This window comes from Littorina saxatilis, linkage group LG1, assembly GCF_037325665.1.
Source record: "Littorina saxatilis isolate snail1 linkage group LG1, US_GU_Lsax_2.0, whole genome shotgun sequence".
NCBI classification, from domain to species: domain Eukaryota; kingdom Metazoa; phylum Mollusca; class Gastropoda; order Littorinimorpha; family Littorinidae; genus Littorina; species Littorina saxatilis.
The window spans coordinates 86901611-86919620 of NC_090245.1; the positions used below are offsets into that span (position 1 = coordinate 86901611).

General features: G+C 41.6%; 1 protein-coding gene and 1 long non-coding RNA gene across 2 annotated transcripts in view; one reads left to right on the plus strand and one right to left on the minus strand.

Moving 5' to 3' along the window:
* The window catches only part of LOC138982714 (dual oxidase 2-like), a 92189-nt gene that overhangs the window by 48307 nt on the left and 25872 nt on the right, over positions 1–18010 (minus strand). Inside the window, exons 6-8 of the mRNA XM_070356043.1 lie at positions 16940–17159; positions 6998–7164; positions 426–546 (exon numbers count right to left, since the gene is read on the minus strand). Coding sequence (XP_070212144.1) covers positions 426–546; positions 6998–7164; positions 16940–17159 — 508 coding nt within the window. The remainder of the gene's footprint in view (positions 1–425; positions 547–6997; positions 7165–16939; positions 17160–18010) is intronic.
* On the plus strand, positions 9125–10554 carry LOC138982745 (uncharacterized). The gene is made up of 2 exons (XR_011460955.1): positions 9125–9584; positions 9859–10554. It is a non-coding gene; the product is annotated as an uncharacterized lncRNA (long non-coding RNA).

Genomic DNA, 18010 nt, shown 5'->3' on the forward strand with positions numbered 1-18010 from the left:
GACAGCGGCGACGACGACGATGATGATGATGACGATGACAATGGGGAGGAAGAGGAAGAGGAGGAAGAGGAGGAGGAAGAGGAGGAGGAGGAGGAAGAGGAGGAGGAGGAGGAGGAAAACGAGAATATTCATCAACACAGTATTGAGAGAATAAAGGTTGTCCTCGAAGTTTTCGGTAATAGAGTCGTTTTAACGAACAATAAGTATAATGACTGAAGTGTTCTTCGAATCCAGTTCCAAATTTGATCACGAAAGGCATGGTTCTGGTTGGGGTATTCAACATCAGTCACATTAGGTCTAAGGCTTTGAATGTATTTTCACCAGCCTCAAGATTATACTCATTGGGGAAATGTGTTTCCCAGCTAAAAATTAAATATAAAAATCAACAAAACTAAACATTAGAATCAATACAATCAATTGCTTACCATCGTATGGATTAAGTCGTTCAGTCGCGCTAGTGTTGTTCTTATCTTTCTTATAACTATACTGTGTAATGTTGAATTTGTCTCCCAGCCAAACAGGTAGCCAGTCTTTAAAGACAATTTTCTGCACACAAAAAGAGACCGATTTTAAGGAAACGTCGCCACATATTTGATTAATAAACATAACCAGAAGCCCTGGTGATGTCAATCGATTTTAAACAGAAATAAAGCAAACAGTGAAGTGTTCTCGTTTAAGCAATTGACGCACATTGTAATTCAATCAAGTTTGCGTTTTAATGAAACAGATCCTGTGATTGGTCAGAATGCCCCAACTCATTAAAAATTACCGGTCATTAAGTAGAGGTTACATGCCGAGTCTCAGTGATTATTAAAAATAATGGTCGAAGTTAGCGGATCATGAAAAATGCGAGCTTCAGCGAGCTTTTTCATGACCGCGAACTGAGACCATTATTTTTAATAATCACTGAGACGAGGTGTGTAACCTATTTATTCCCCCTTTCTTCAGTTATTCAAAGAAAACAGGAGTTTTTGTGCGAAAGTTTGATCGAATCCGAATCACTCAACCAGTCAACCTGCGCAGGCGATCGATTAATGCGCGGTTGTATAGTTCCGTGCAAATCATTCCATTCTGTTAACACTTCTTGTCAGTTTCCCTGTTTTAGACTAAAATCAAGTACACAGATAAGCTGTTATTCTGCTGTGGCGGTAAAGGCAGATATTGTGTGTTCTGTTTATGTTTTAGTATCGCTAAAGATAATGTTCTTTCGTCAAATGGGACTAGCAGACGAACTTTTGCACCCGTGTTCCAACGTTAATTACTGTATGAAGTTCAGTTTTTTGGGGAAAATAGTGTATGAAACCGCTTTATGTTGTTTAAATTGATGAGATGTGTGCATTTGGTTGCGTGTGATCTGTTTATAAAATGAAATATTGTTGAAAACTGACCGTCGGATTGCAGTCAGTGTTGTCGAAGAAACTGCGTTAAAAGAAGGGGAACTACTCTTGTCGGCAAGAGTATGAGTTACTTGCCTTGGGAATTTGCTTGTGATGAACGGTGTGTGCACAGCAGATCTATATTCAGAAAACAACCGAACTCATGGATTTTATATGGAGATTCATGTGTTCAGGCCTGTAGTTGTTAATTTAAATGCGGTATGTTTGTATTGTTTGCTCCAGAGATGTATATTTCGTACGTATAGAGCGTTTTGAACTTTTCAGTCGCAAAAGTAGTACCAAAACAGAACAGCTTCTCAACCCATTGCACTATCGAGGATTCAGGCTGTTGCTGGCTCGTTATTTGTTTGGTTGCTGGGTCATTATCGAAAAATAACTAGCTCTACAAGTTTACAGAGGTAAAGAAGCAGAGGGGGGAATAATTGTCGATAACCACTCGCTAAAAAATCCATTAACAACCTGCTGGCGAGGCGCATTGATACAGCCTCAACTAGTCTCGGTTAGCTTTGAGGGTCATTTTACAAGTAGGAAATATGAAGGCCAACGAAATACCGAGACCATAAGGTATGTGAAGTGATGACGTCGAATACGTGACGTAAGTTGATGCATGAATTCTTCCGGTCTACGTCAGTCAATAGACCTTTTTCACTTAAATTTTGGCGCATGCGCTGTGAAGTTTATTGTCAGATCTACCGGAACTAAGGGGCAAAAGGAAAAATCGACAACGAGGCTTGGTGCAAAGTCAAGTGCGGAGACGACGAGGCAAACTGTTGTGTTTGCAACTACAAGTGCAACAGTGGAATGAAGAAAGAGAAATACGGTGGACAGAATTTGTCATTGTATGGCTTTCCGATGGGTGCAAGTGCGAAGGCGCAACAGCGAAGGACGCGATGGGTGCAAGCAATCCGACGACAGTGGTTTGTCGTGCCATTGAAAAGTCTGCTCGAGTCACTTCGTGTCTGGCATAGCACGGCTATCAGCGATGCCAACTACGTTGACTTCGTACCCACCCTTAATCTTGGATTTCCCCCTCCCCACTCTCTACCTCTCTCTCGCATGATACCGTATATACATACACGGATGTTTTTCTGTGTGTGAGTTTGTGTGTACGATACCGTGTGTACGTATGCGTTTGTGCGTGTGTGTGTGTGCGGTGTGTGTGTGTGTGTGTGTGTGTGTGTGAGTGTGTGTGTGTGTATGTGTGTGTGTAATGAAGAGAGAGAGAGAGAGAGAGAGAGAGAGAGAGAGAGAGAGAGAGAGAGAGCGGTAATTGAATTTGGCTTTTACCGAATGAAAACTATTGTCAAAAACAGTGCATTAAGAACTAAAACCAACCAACCATAAAATAAAAAGCACCCTCCATCCCTTTTAACTGTCTCTCTCTTCCGCTTTCACGCGCTTTTTCTGTCTGTCAATCCCCCCCCTCTCTCTCTCTCCCCCTCTCATTTCATAAAAGAATTTGGGAGAGAAGAAAAGGTTTCAATATCCTCGGTTATACCTTGTGTCAATATTTCCATTTACAAATATATGCAATAACACTGTCTTACAATTAGTCAAAAACAAAGCCCTTTTTTTCTAAAAAGATCAAAATCCGAAAGAAACAACTGAAAATCATCCAGAGACTTTCTTCCGAAAATTACAAATCTCTGGCAAATTAAAAGGAACAACAAAATATTCCTTCAGAGAGAGAGAGAGAGAGAGAGAGAGAGAGAGAGAGAGGCAGAGAGAGAGACAGAGTGAGTGAGCGAGCGAGTGAGCAAGAGAGAGAGATAGAGAGAGATAGAGAGAGTCACACACACACACACACACACACACACACACACACACACAGGCACACACACACACACACACACACACTGAAACAGACAGACACACGCACACACATACATACACAGACATACATATACACACACAAACCACGAGTGAGAGCGAGAGACTGAAAAAATGAGAAAGAGAGAGTCGTCAGTAAGTAGTGGTATTGACACGTAGCGATAATGACACGTCGCGCTAAAAGATGTAGTGCTGTCGACACGTAGTGATAATGAACGAATGATAGCGACTCATCGACAAATTATTTGTAGCACTAATCAACGTAGCGATAGCGGCACGTAGCACAAATGACACGTAGGACAAATGACACTCAGCACAAATGACACGTAGCGCTGGCGATACGCACCCTCGCTTATGCAGGGGAAGTTCGCCAAGTCTTTCGTCCATATACCACCAATAGCCGTTTCAAACCATACCTTCGTGCATGTCCTTGACTTTTTGTTCGTGATTTTGAACAAGATAATCCGTTTTCTTGCAGAATTTCTCAAAGTAATCCTCTGGCAAAGTAATCTTCGAGCATCGAAAGTGAAAGAGGTATTTCAGGCCAGGCACCTATTGCCCCCTAGTTCCGGTTATCAGAGAGAGGCTGCCGTGCCCTAAAATCTGATTGGTCGAAACGCTGGGGGCAAAGGTTATACGAAAAAGGTCTATTCCAAAGATCGCTTTTGTGATGAAAAGAATTTGTTTTAGAGTTTGCTGTCCAGAAACCCGTCAAAAAAGAAGGGAAAATGTGTGTGAAAGAAAACAAAACAGGAGCAGAGTGATACGATAGGAATACAGAGACATATTTCTTGGGACTTGACCCTTGCAGGTAGGTGGGCTGAAAGTAGTGTGTGAACAGAACGGAACCAATTCTGTCTGTTTACAACCGCATGAAAGCAGGAAAGAGATCGTCGTCAGATTGAATTACAATTAAAAAAAAAAACGCTCGCGCTGGACCCGAGTACTCTTCAGACTGGCTCGCTCCCCCAGTATGAAAGTTTTTGTCTTGTGCACGTTTAAGACCAAGTGATGGCTCTGTGTGAATTACAGGCATTCCCTTTGCTATATAAATACATTGCATGCGAGCCGAGGATGTGCGTGGTGACTGGCCTTTCTCTTTTATTTGATCACAGTGAAAAATATACTACTGACCCTCTTCATAACATAACAATATAAATGTTTGGAATGTCTGTGGTGTGAATGTTGGTTTCTGACCAGAAATGCAGATCTATCTCTGGCCGATTCATAGATTCAACCTACAAACTGCGACCTCATCTGTGATCAGATGGCCAAGCAATGCGTGAAATCTTTTATTCTAAAGCCTTATGGCTCGTTTCGACAAGCATTAAACGGATGAAATTAACCACATGCAGTTTATTCTTCAGAAAAATGCACACAAAAAATGGGTTGGGTTCGGTGATTTGTACATAAACGTCTTCCTCACGATAGATTCGTTGATTTGTCTTATGAAGCCGTCATCAACACGAACACAATGATTGCAGAAGCAAACTCTGTACCTACACGACCGAGACACAAGACTGATTATTTCACAGCTGCAATGTGAATAGAGAACAAAGACGTTTTGGGTAAGGCCACACAAAAAATTGTCTGTTTCTGGTCACCCGGCCGACCCTAAATTTCGGCGCCGACCCAAAAAAAATTTTTCCAAACTCAAAATTATTTTTTTATTTTTTGGTGGTATAAGGACAGGGTGAGAAAATGAACAACAAAAACGTGTGAAAACGAAAGTCCGCTGACGATTGAAGGGGCATAACCCTACATCACAGTTGTAAGGGACATCACTCTATGTACTTCCTGTAAAACCACCAAACACCGAAGCATTCACGCTGCGTTGAAATATGGAATCTAAAGGTGATGTTCGACACATTCTGGCGTTGACGCTGGAGAAGTGCGTGCACGAAAAAACGGGAGTTAAACTTGCGTATCCTGAAACATTCACGCTCCGGGATGTGTTTCATGATATCCATACACCCGAGTTTGACTTGAAAAAACATTCGGTGCAGGTGAAAGCTGACGAATACGACCTTGACTGGTCACTGACGATCAGACCAGATAAACAAAGAAAAACATGTCATACTCTTTCAGTCTTTGTCACAGATTTGTAAATGTGTTGAGTGTCTTGTCTCTATGTATAGTGAATCCCGTCTCTTTGCGCGATTTTTAAAGTTAGTTTTATTGGTCTACATTATTTTAGGGAAGAAAAAAAAAAAAAAAAAATAAAATCCCGACCTACCGACCCTATTTTTTTTAGCCATGTTACCAGAAACAGACAATTTTTTTTTTTTGGCCTAAGCTTACTCACGTCAGGTCTTTGACAAGCTAGGAACAGACGGAAAATTCCGAACAAAAGTAAATGACGTCAAAGTCTCTTTCGCTTTGCGTGTAACTTTGTCATGACGTCTTTTTGTGACGACAGTATCCGCTGGCTGGCTGTTCTATCAGGCTGCCTGGCTGGCTGTTGCTCCGTGAATTCCTCCCACCGCCAAGTCGTTTTTGTGGTCTATTTCGCATTTAGGTCCCAGGTAACATTATGAAGTTTTAATACGATCAATCGAACCTATTATCAAGTTAGTGTATCAACTTTTGAACGAACTGCGCCCAGTAGTTTCCCAGCAATAAGCTGTTAAGTCGAGACAGACACACACACACACACACACACACACACACACACAATTAAAGTCTGTTGAGCCCAAGTACTAGCGTACTCGGGGATAACATTAACATGCTTCCATATGAAACTTCTCGGTCTTCATCGTGGATTGACGCCCTCCCAAAGTCTAATTGAAGCCCTCCGTCGCTTCGCTCCGTCGGGCTTCAATTTCCTTTTGGTCGGGCGTCAATCCCCGATGAAGACCTCGAAGTTTCAAATGGAAGCATGTTAATGTGTAATTGGTAAGCTTTCTAATGCGTCTACTTTTTCACAGCTCCTTCGGCTCATTGCAACAGATTTGCCAAGTCTTTTACAAGGGGTAAGACCATCCCTCCCTTGGTCACATACCAAAAATCAACACCCTGACTGCTCCCTGTACAGAGTTGGACATAATTATGTGATTATTCAATTTCGCAGATTGACATTAGTGTTTCTTTCAAAGATTAAATCATATAAAAATACAAGCACACAGGCTGTTGATTGTATGTGTATTTGTATTTGTCTAAGTAACAGCAACAAATAAGTAACAGCATAGGCAAATCTGAGATGGTGAGGCGAATGGTTTCAAACAACTTTCTACTTGTACGATTTTTTTGTATTCATTTCGAAGTTATGCTGACTGTTAGCGAATGATTACGAACGTGTCGAGGAAATGAATATCAACATGAACCGGTGTAACGAATTCAGATTAACTCCCGAATTCAGATTTCTGATTTGATTCATACCCGAGACTGAAATGTTGTTTCTTGGTCAAACTAAAGAATACTCATTTAAGAGAGAAAAGCATGTCAGTTTCTTGCAAGTGAAGGAAATTTGTGGTGAAATTTAAAAGATTTCACCCCAAAATAAGATTTCTTCGAAAACTTGCACCGAGAGGTTGAATGAGAAGGACTTTAGGATTAAACAAATTTCTATGTTTCAATACAAAACAATTGGTTGAACGAACTTGACCCCATGAATGTAAATTACCTAAGGTTGATCATCAGTACTATGGAAAGGAGGGGGGCTTTCAGTGTGGAGTTTATAAAAGATCAACAAGGCCGAATCAGACATCTGAAATCCAGAGTGATCTGAATTCGCTACATTGGCACGCATGCATACGCACACACACACTTACCTGGTACTGCCCTATAACACGTTTCTTTGCTTCATCGAAAAGCCTTTCATCACCCCATGTTTTATTAACTTGTTTGAGACGATCAGCCCAGTAGTTGTGATAACGAAACCATAGTATTCCAAAGGACAGTAAGAACGGGTTCTCGTTCCCACGTGGGTTTCCGAGACCTGCAAATAGAACGATAAACATAACAACCAAAAGAGAGTAAAAAACAGGTTCTCGTTTCCTCTTGGGTTCCTGGTATAAACTTGCAAATGGAATGATAGTCATAACAACCAAAAGAAATAAAGCAGATTCTCATTTCCTCCTGTTTTTACATTTAGTCAAGTTTTGACTAAATGTTTTAACGTAGAGGGGGGAATCGAGACGAGGGTGTGGTGTATGTGTGTGTGTGTGTGTGTGTGTGTGCGTGTGTGTGTGTGTAGAGCGATTGAGAGTAAACTACTGGACCGATCTTTATGAAATTTGACATGAGAGTTCCTGGGTATGACATCCCCGGAGGTTTTTTTCATTTTTTCGATAAATATCTTTGATGACGTCATATCCGGCTTTTTGTAAAAGTTGAGGCGGCACTGTCACACCCTCATTTTTCAATCAAATTGATTGAAATTTTGGCCAAGCAATGTTCGACAAAGGCCGGGGTTTGGTATTGCATTTCAGCTTGGTGGCTTAAAAATTAATTCATGACTTTGGTCATTTAAAATCTGAAAATTGTAATTAAATTTTTTTTTTATAAAACGATCCAAATTTACGTTCATCTTTTTCTTCATCATTTTCTGATTCCAAAAACATATAAATATGTTATATTTGGATTAAAAACAAGGTCTGAAAATTATAATAATAATAATGCAAACTTTTATAGCGCTGTTCTAGAAAAATGTCTACTCTTAGCGCTTTACAATACATACATCGACCAAGCATACTATACACGCACAGGCAAAGAAACCGGCCAAACATAACCAACAAACTATACATGCACAGGGAAAGAAAACGACCAAACATACAAAACACGCACAGGCAAAGATAACGACCAAACATAAACAAACATACTATGACCAAACATAACCAACATACTATACGCGCGCAGGCAAAGAGAACAATCAGCACATGTAATAATTACTGACAACTAATAATGCAGGCATACAGTGACAGTCCAATACACAGCCTAAGCACAAGAACCACAGTAGGCTTCTATATAAAAACGTGTCAACAGTACTATTTACACACACACAAACAGTGCTGACACAAAGCGCAGAAAATATATATACACGTTATTTTAGGCACTAGGTAGGGGGTGAGGTGGGGCGGGATGGGGTGGGTGGGGAGATGCTGGAGGGAAAAAAATCACTTGCGCTGAAAGAGGTGTGTTTTGAGATTTGTCTTGAATGTAGTGAGAGAATCTGTGTGTCTGAGAGGCAGAGGTAATCTATTCCAGGTCACAGGGGCTTGATAGGCGAAGGACCTCTCGCCACATGTCTTTGTTTGCACTGTGGGGAGTCGGAAGAGTCGAGTGTCGGCGGCGGAGCGAAGCTGACGGGAGGGGGTGTAGAGATTGAAGAGTTCTGACAAGTATTCTGGGGCAGAACCAGAAACGACGGCAAAAGAAAGAGAGGAGAGTTTGTATTCGATCCTTTTAGTGATAGGCAGCCAGTGTAGAGAGTGAAGAAGGGGTGTGGCGTGTTCATACTTGGAAGATTTGAAGACCAGGCGGGCAGCGTTATTTTGGATCCTTTGAAGTCTATCTAAAAGGTACTTAGGGAGACCGGCCAGAAGAGAATTGCAATAATCTATCTTTGAGAGGACTAAAGAACACACTAACGTTTTGGTTGCATCAGTGGTGAGGTAGTGACGGACTGAACTAATCTTGCGCAGCTCTAGATAGGCGGACTTGCAGATGTTAGAGATGTGTTTTTGGAAAGAGAGAGTTAGATCGAGAGTGACGCCAAGGCTGCGGACAGACGGAGAGAAAGAGATAGGTTGTTCGTTGACAGTGAGAGAGGCAGGAAGAGGAGGATGATTGAGAAATTTCTTGGGACAGGCCAGCATAACTTAAACATATATAGATTATTATCAAAATCAAATTTCCGAAATCGATTTAAAAACACTTTCATATTATTCCTTGTCGGTTCCTGATGCCAAAAACATATAGATATGATATGTTTGGATTAAAAACACGCTCAGAAAGTTAAAACGAAGAGAGTTACAGAAAAGGGTGCTATCCTTCTTGTGACAAATGGATTTGTACATAATTTAGTGTTAGATGGTTTAAACGAATGTGTACAGATTGGCTGGCCATACTTTGTGTTTCACGACTTGACCGCGTGGTAGGAATGTCGCATGTTGAGATAGTTGGCTGACTCGTGTGACCTGTATTGTCATTGGCTGCTACGGGCCAATCAGAGATGACTAAAATAGGATAACCTTGAAGCCGCCATGTTAGATAGCCGGCAGAACATCTGAAAGCGCTCTCGGGAGAGGGTGTGTTGACACGACGCTGTGTTCAGATGTTGCTCCTTGAGCAGTGAGCCGACTGTTTAGTGGCTACTGTGAATGAATCTGTTATGATTCAAATGCTGTGAGAATACAGGTATTTATTGAATTGTATTTTTGTTCAGTAACTTTAACTTGTGAAATGACTGTGAGAGTCATGTTGTGAAATGGGTGGAAAGCGTGCCGTGAGCTGTGTCAGCCATTTTGAATATAGTGTGGTATGTTCTGTGGTAATGAAGTTACTTGTAAATGAGCTGGTGTAAATAGTAGTTGGCGGATAATTGAATAATACTGAGAAAGAATGGAAGTATTATTGTGTAGAGAAGTTTATCTAGAATTGAAACTTACGGTAGCATAAACTTTCTATACAGCTTCCCAGTGGGGGCACGGACGCGCTCGACTGGAAGGGTAGAGGGGTGAGAAGAGGAGCGTCCCCTCCTTGCGGCCAGGACCAGAAGTGTCGGCGCAGGAGTGTAACGCAGCGCTGGAGAACTTGCAGCTGGTGTGAACCCCATATTATGTGAGATATGGTGCAAGTGTCGGACCCGCTGATTCGTGAGTAAACATACATGTGCGACCTGGAATAGTGTGCGCACCTGCAGAACTTTGTATGTGAAATAGGATTGTGAGAATCCAGAAATAAACTTGTAACCACTGTATTGTGAGTTGGCAAGTGTGCGACCTAGAAGAGAGTGCGCATCCACATAACTTTGTATGTGAAATAGGATTGTGAGAATCCGACATAAACTTGTAACCACTGTATTGTGAGTTGGCAAGTAAAGATAACCAGCTAAGTGGTGTAGTAACGGATTGGATGAATCCAGAATAGATGTACGGCCACTGAAATGTGAGCCGACATGTGAATTATTTTAGTATGTGTGATTCTTGAACGGAGAGTCAGCAAGGACGACATCATCGAGGGAGAGACTTTCCTTTCATCTTACTCGAGATAATAATGTTGTATTGAATGAAAGAGTCTTTGAGTGGATGAGATATTATATTGATATTTTGTTGTGATTGTTGGTTAATGTGTGATCACTTGAATACAAGTATGAGGGCAAAGGGCAGGAATTGTGTTTAGTCTTTGTGCTTTGTTCGAGTGTCGTGTGTGTGTGTGAGACGGGAGTTTGTGAACAGAAATAACACACGCATTTTTCTGATAGGGTATTAACGACACACATACATACATTTACACACAAATACCAGCCGTAAAATTTGGTGACCCCGATTTTTTTCTGTGTTAGATAAAATTGTAGTTGTTTCCCTTGCATTGCAAATGTTTTAACGAGGGTGTGGTGTATGTGTGTGTGTGTGTGCGTGTGTGTGTGTAAAGCGATTGAGAGTAAACTACTGGACCGATCTTTATGAAATTTGACATGAGAGTTCCTGGAAATGACATTCCCAGATTTTTTTTTCTCATTTTTTCGATAAATGTCTTTGATGACGTCATATCCGGCTTTTTGTAAACGTTGAGGCGGCACTGTCACACCCTCATTTTTCAATCAAATTGATTGAAATTTTGGCCAAGCAATCTTCGACGAAGGCCGGGGTTTGGTATTGCATTTCAGCTTGGTGGCGTAAAATTGATGACTTTGGTCATTAAAAATCTGAAAATTGTAATTAAAATTATTTTTTTATAAAACGATCCAAATTTACGTTCATCTTATTCTTCATCATTTTCTGATTCCAAAAACATATAAATATGTTATATTTGGATTAAAAACAGGGTCTGAAAATTAAACATATAAAAATTATGATCAAAATTAAATTTCCGAAATCGATTTAAAAACACTTTCATCTTATTCCTTGTCGGTTCCTGATTCCAAAAACATATAGATATGATATGTTTGGATTAAAAACACGCTCAGAAAGAATAAGAATAGGAATAAGAATACTTTATTATCTCATAGAGAAATTCAGGCGTGGTACATAACAATTATACAAACAGGACATTGTTTTACATAAGACATATAGCACTATATAACAGGGCAGGTTATAAACACACCTCCCACATACCTCTCTGGCCATTCCTTGCATTGTGCTTACGCATTCAGTCATGAACACATCCATGTTTCACTTACACATCGCACACATGGACATTCTTATACGCTCAACTTACCCATTCGCACATGGACATTCGACCACGCTCCACTTACACATTCTTATACGCTCCACTTACACATTCACACATGGGCATTCTTATATGCTCCACTTACACATTCCCACATGGACATTCGACTACGCCCACTTACACATTCCCACATGGACATCTTTAAAGCACTGCGCGTACATATTCTCGCACACCTACGGGTATAAACCGCGTTAAAGTTAAAACGAAGAGAGGTACAGAAAAGCGTGCTATCCTTCTCAGCGCAACCACTACCCCGCTCTTCTTGTCAATTTCACTGCCTTTGTCACGAGCGGTGGACTGACGATGCTACGAGTATACAGTCTTGCTGAAAAATTGCATTGCGTTCAGTTTCATTCTGTGAGTTCGACAGCTTGACTAAATGTTGTATTTTCGCCTTACGCGACTTGTTTTTTTTATATATAGTCAAGTTTTGACTAAATATTTTAACATCGAGGGGGAATCGAAACGAGGGTCGTGGTGTATGTGCGTGCGTGTGTGTGTGTGTGTCTGTGTGTAGACCGATCTTTATGAAATTTGACATGAGAGTTCCTGGGCGGGGACGTAGCTCAGTTGGTAGCGCGCTGGCTTTGTAGCCAGTTGGTCGCTATCAGCGTGGGTTCGATCCCCACGTTCGGCGAGAGATTTATTTCTCGGAGTCAACTTTGTGCAGACTCTCTTCGGTGTCCGAACACCCCCGTGTGCACACATGCGCACGAAAAAGATCCCACGTTCACAGCGAAAGTCTCAGGGCTTGAAAAACACGAAGACACGCATGCATCATCTCTCGTCTCCAATTATCATGATCGTATTTCGATATTTTGACGAGACAAACCCAATGCTGGTGTGTCGAAGAAGACAGCCACAGCGGGCTTGTTCGAATCAAAGTATCACACCATATCTTCAACGTATTACCAATAGGCCCTACCTGTCCCAATATAAGCTACTCACAAAAAGTTAAGGATCACTTGCACACAAATTCATAACTTTCCAAATAAGAAAGCCAATGCGTTGGTATTTGGCAAGCGTTTAATTCAATGCTTTAGTGATAACGATACAACATTTCCTTCAATTTTGAGCAATCGTTTGGTCTCTACATTTTATCAAAGTGTGTACGTATCGAAATTTAATTTCACAAAGTCGTTGAAACCACAAGACATGGCATTCAGATGCTCCTAAAAGTTCAGTAATGCGTGTAACCGCCCTGGCTGTTCTGGCACTCGACGCAGCGAGTCCTCATAGAGTTCACCAGGGTGGTGAAGATCCTCTGTGGAAGCGCCTGCCACTCGGCCTGCAGCATCTGGTAGAGGTGCTGGACAACCCTGGGAGGGGGGAGGTTGCTCCTCACTTTGCGATCCAACTCATCCCAGAGGTTCTCAATCGGGTTGAGATCGGGACTGCATGCTGGCCACTCCATTCTGTTGACTCCAGACTGCTGCAGGAAGTCGTTGACCACCCTTGCCCTGTGGGGGCGAGCGTTGTCATCCTGGTGGACAGCCTGCGGTCCCATCTGCTGCAGTGTAGGCACAGCCAGCGGTCGAAGGATCTCATCCCGGTATCGGAGGCCAGTCAGGTTACCCTGTACATGAAACAAGGGTGTTCTGTGGTGAAGGCTGAAGGCCCCCCAGACCATTACAGAACCTCCACCAAAGGCCACCTTTACTTGGACAGTGGTGTGAATGTAGCGTTCCCCTTGGCGCCTCCAGACCCTCAGTCGGTCGTCGTTGTGGTTCAGGGTGAAGCGTGATTCATCACTGAACAGGACTTGGGACCATTGCTGACGTGTCCACCTCACGTGACGTCTTCAGAAGGCGCGGCGTGCTGCCCTATGGACTGGAGTTAAGCGTGGCCGTACAGCTGGGCGACGAAAACGGAGGTTAAACCCATGAAGGCGATTCCGTATGGTCTGCTGGCTGATGTTGATGTTAGTAGCCACCCTCCGCTGCCTTCGAATAATGCTGGAAGAGGCTGTTTTTGTTTGCAAGGCTAGTCGTTCAATGAGACGATCTTCACGTGGAGTTGTCTTCTTTGGTCGCCCAGGTCTGCGTCTTTCCTGGACCCTCCCAGTGGCTGTGAAACGTTGAATCAGTCTGACAATGACCAAGATGGACACGTGAAGTCGCCTGGCCACTTCTCGTTTTGGGACACCATCTTGGAACTATGCAACAGCTCGTCCCCTCTCAAACTCGTTCAATTTTCGTCGTGGAGGCATTGTCATGTAATGCCTTATACTGGTGGTATGTCTTCTCAAAAAGCCAAGCAAGTGACAGCATCTCACACATAAACAGCAGTGCTTGCTCATGCATAAAGGTTTTTCCATGTGGCTTGTGCAATGTGTTCGGGATGAACGGTCCAAAACAAGGTCCTTTTTCGCAAGTTTCCGCTTTTTCTTTTGCTACCAAGCTCAGTAGTAGAAAATCCCGTGCAATTTTCCCACTAACACAACATCGCCCACTTACAGCTGAACAAGAATTCATAACACTTTGGTTTGACTGAGAAATAAATAACAGTAGCGAACTGATTTTATTGAGCACCTGTTTTCTCATAGTGATCCTTAACTTTTTGTGAGTAGTGTAGACCAGTTGGTCTAAGAGGACGTTAACCCTAATAGTCAGGACTGACGATGCTACGAGTATACGGTCTTGCTGAAAAATGGCATTGCGTTCAGTTTCATTCTGTGAGTTCGACAGCTACTTGACTAAATATTGTATGTTCGCCTTACGCGACTTGTTTTTATATTTAGTCAAGTTTTTAACATCGAGGGGGAATCGAAACGAGGGTCGTGGTGTGTGTGCGTGTGTGCGTGTGTGTGTCTGTGTGTGTGTGTAGAGCGATTCAGACTAAACTACTGGACCGATCTTTATGAAATTTGACATGAGAGTTCCTGGGTATGAAATCCCCGAACGTTTTTTTCATTTTTTTGATAAATGTCTTTGATGACGTCATATCCGGCTTTTCGTGAAAGTTGAGGCGGCACTGTCACGCCCTCATTTTTCAACCAAATTGGTTCAAATTTTGGTCAAGTAATCTTCGACAAAGCCCGGGCTTCGGTATTGCATTTCAGCTTGGTGGCTTAAAAATTAATTAATGACTTTGGTCATTACAAATCGGAAAATTGTAAAAAAAAAAAAAATTATAAAACGATCCCAATTTACGTTTATCTTATTCTCCATCATTTGCTGATTCCAAAAACATATAAATATGTTATATTCGGATTAAAAACAAGCTCTGAAAATTAAATATATAAAAATTTTGATCAAAATTAAATTGTCCAAATCAATTCAAAAACACTTTCATCTTATTCCTTGTCGGTTCCTGATTCCAAAAACATATAGATATGATATGTTTGGATTAAAAACACGCTCAGAAAGTTAAAACAAAGAGAGGTACAGAAAAGCGTGCTATCCTTCTTAGCGCAACTACTACCCCGCACTTCTTGTCAATTTCACTGCCTTTGCCATGAGCGGTGGCCTGACGATGCTACGAGTAAAATGGCATTGCGTTCAGTTTCATTCTGTGAGTTCGACAGCTACTTGACTAAATATTGTATTTTCGCCTTACGCGACTTGTTTATATATAAATCTGTGAACTGAACGACAGGCAAAGATCAGCAATCCCCGACTCTCGTTCTTCGTTTGTGTTCGAAATCTTTGAATAGAGCTACAGACATAACAGGTCAAAACAGAAATCCGGGTAATGATTCCAATCAGCCAATCAAGTGACTAACCAATGTATCAATTAATCAGATCGCCAATCGACCTATCAACCTGTCAATCAATCAATCAATCATCCAGTCAATCAATTGTTCGATCTACAAACAACACACACACACACACACACACACACACACACACACACACACACACACACAAAACACACACACACACACACACACACACACACACACACACACACACACACACAATAGAGAGAGAAAAATACCATTCCTGGATGCATGCGGCAGGACTGGAAAAGCAAGTCTCGTAAGGCGAAATTACTACATTTAGTCAAGCTGTGGAACTCACAGAATGAAACTGAACACACTGCATTTTTTTCACAATGACCGTAGTCCGCCGCTTGTGCATAACGGAGTGAAACTGACGAGCCTGTTCAGCGCGGTAGTGGTTTCGCTGTGCTGCATAGCACGCTTTTCTGTACCTCTCTTCGTTTTAACTTTCTGAGCGTGTTTTAATCCAAACATATCATATCTATATGTTTTTAGAATCAGGAACCGACAAGGAATAAGATGAAATTGTTTTTAAATCGATTTCGGAAATTTAATTTTGATCATAATTTTTATATTTTTAATTTTCAGAGCTTGTTTTAATCCAAATATAACATATTTAGATGTTTTTGGAATCAAGAAATGATGTAGAATAAGATGAACGTAAATTTGGATCGTTTTATATTAAAAAGAAAATGTATTACAATTTTCAGATTTTTAATGACCAAAGTCATAAATTAATTTTTAAGCCACCAAGCTGAAATGCAATACCAAAGTCCAGTCTTTGTCGAAGATTGCTTTACAAAACTTTCAATTAATTTGATTGAAAAATGAGGGTGTGACAGTGCCGCCTCAACTTTTACAAAAAGCCGGATATGACGTCATCAAAAGTCTTTATCGAAAAAAAGAAAAACATTTCCGGGGATATCATTCCCAGGAACTCTCATGTCGAATTTCAGGCCAAAAGTGGGGGGTGGGTGTTTGCTAGATACTGGGCGTTTGCTAGGGATTTTACGGTATATGTCTTCCCATACAAACGATTCTGCTCACAATCTCAGATCTGACCAGACAAATGCCAAACCTGTACCACCAAGAGCAGGATTTGTTTAAGCCAAATAAAAATAAACCCGACCGACCCTATTTTTTTCCGCCGACCCTAAAGCTTTTTTTTCATTTCTCAAAAATCAAAACTTTTGACACATTTTGCGAATCATACCGAGACTAAGAGAAGTAGCCTCCTTTAAAATCGACTAAATTAAAAAAAAAATAATGAAGAAAAAAAAAAGCCGACCTACTGACTTTTTGGGGGGTCTCGTTATCCTAAACCAACATATATTTGTGTTTGGCCTAATGAATTAATATCTTTGCGCACATTACTGTCAATCTGCGAAACTACTGCGAAAATCAGTTTCCGCTGCGCACGGGAAAACAAGTCAGGAATCTGTCATTTATTTATCATTTACATTATTATTTATATACATGTACTCATTTGTTTAAGTGTGTGTCTTAGTGGATTGATGATCCTATTCCGAGTAAAAAAAACTTGGCCAGATCTGAGACGGGAAGAACTGCGTCTTTAACACAGATTCACAATACTCACGGTTGAATCGGTTGACGGGTCTCAACACGTGGTCGCGAGGCGAGGGTGGGTTGGCCATGGGGAGGCGAATGCTGTTCAACTTAGGCACGCTCTCCTTGAGGGGAACTTTCTCGCCTTCAGCTGCCATTTTTCCATCCACAAAGGAACGCACGGCATCGGCTATGGCTTTACCAGCACCGTACATCAAGTTGCCGTCTATGTAGGGTGTGATCTCGTTCAGCTGGGGTAAAAAAGAGAAATGTGAAATGATAGCTTCAACAGGAGTGTGAAAGCATGCCTCCCGTGGCTGGGGCTACGCGCTTATCATACACTAGCAGTCAGGCCCGGTGTAACACGAGAAAATTACTCCCACGAGATTTTTACTCCGGAGTAAACATTTCGTACGAAAAAGTTACTCCCTTTACGAAAAAAGCACTCCCCCATTGCACGAGAAAATTACTCCCCAAGACAGGTGAGTTCCGAGTAAACATTTCGTTCAAAAATGTTACTCCCCTGACGAATAAATAACGAATAAATTACTTCACCCCAGGTGTACGAAATTTTTACTCCCTTGTCCCCTGTTAGTCTTGGTGGTGGAAGGGGTGGAAGGAGGGTAGCGCGACATTCGTGTGCGCGAGATCACTTATTGGCATTATCCCTTCGCCCGCATCCCATTTTTGCGTACGAGATTTTTACTGGAAGTAAAAAAATGGGGAGTAAAAATTTCGTGGAGGGAGTAATTTGTTCGTGCCTTGGGGAGTTCTTTTCTCGTACGTAAAGTGTCCTCGGAGTAAGAATTTCGTACGAAATATTTACTCCGGAGTAAATTTTTCGTGGAGTAAAAATTTCGTGTTACACCGGTGTATACCTGCATGATAAGAGTTACCTCCCTGCAATGTATAACAAAGTAAGATTTACCTCCCTTTGCTTCTAGAAATTTCCTGAACTGTCCGGTTGATTTTTTCTTTCTTCATTTCTTCCCCGCATAGGAGCCATACAGAGTCTCTAATATCACTAGATATAACTGCTTGTTACAGGTGAACGGTAGGCATTGAACTGGCCTTGCACTATATAGGCTGTATTCAATAAAGG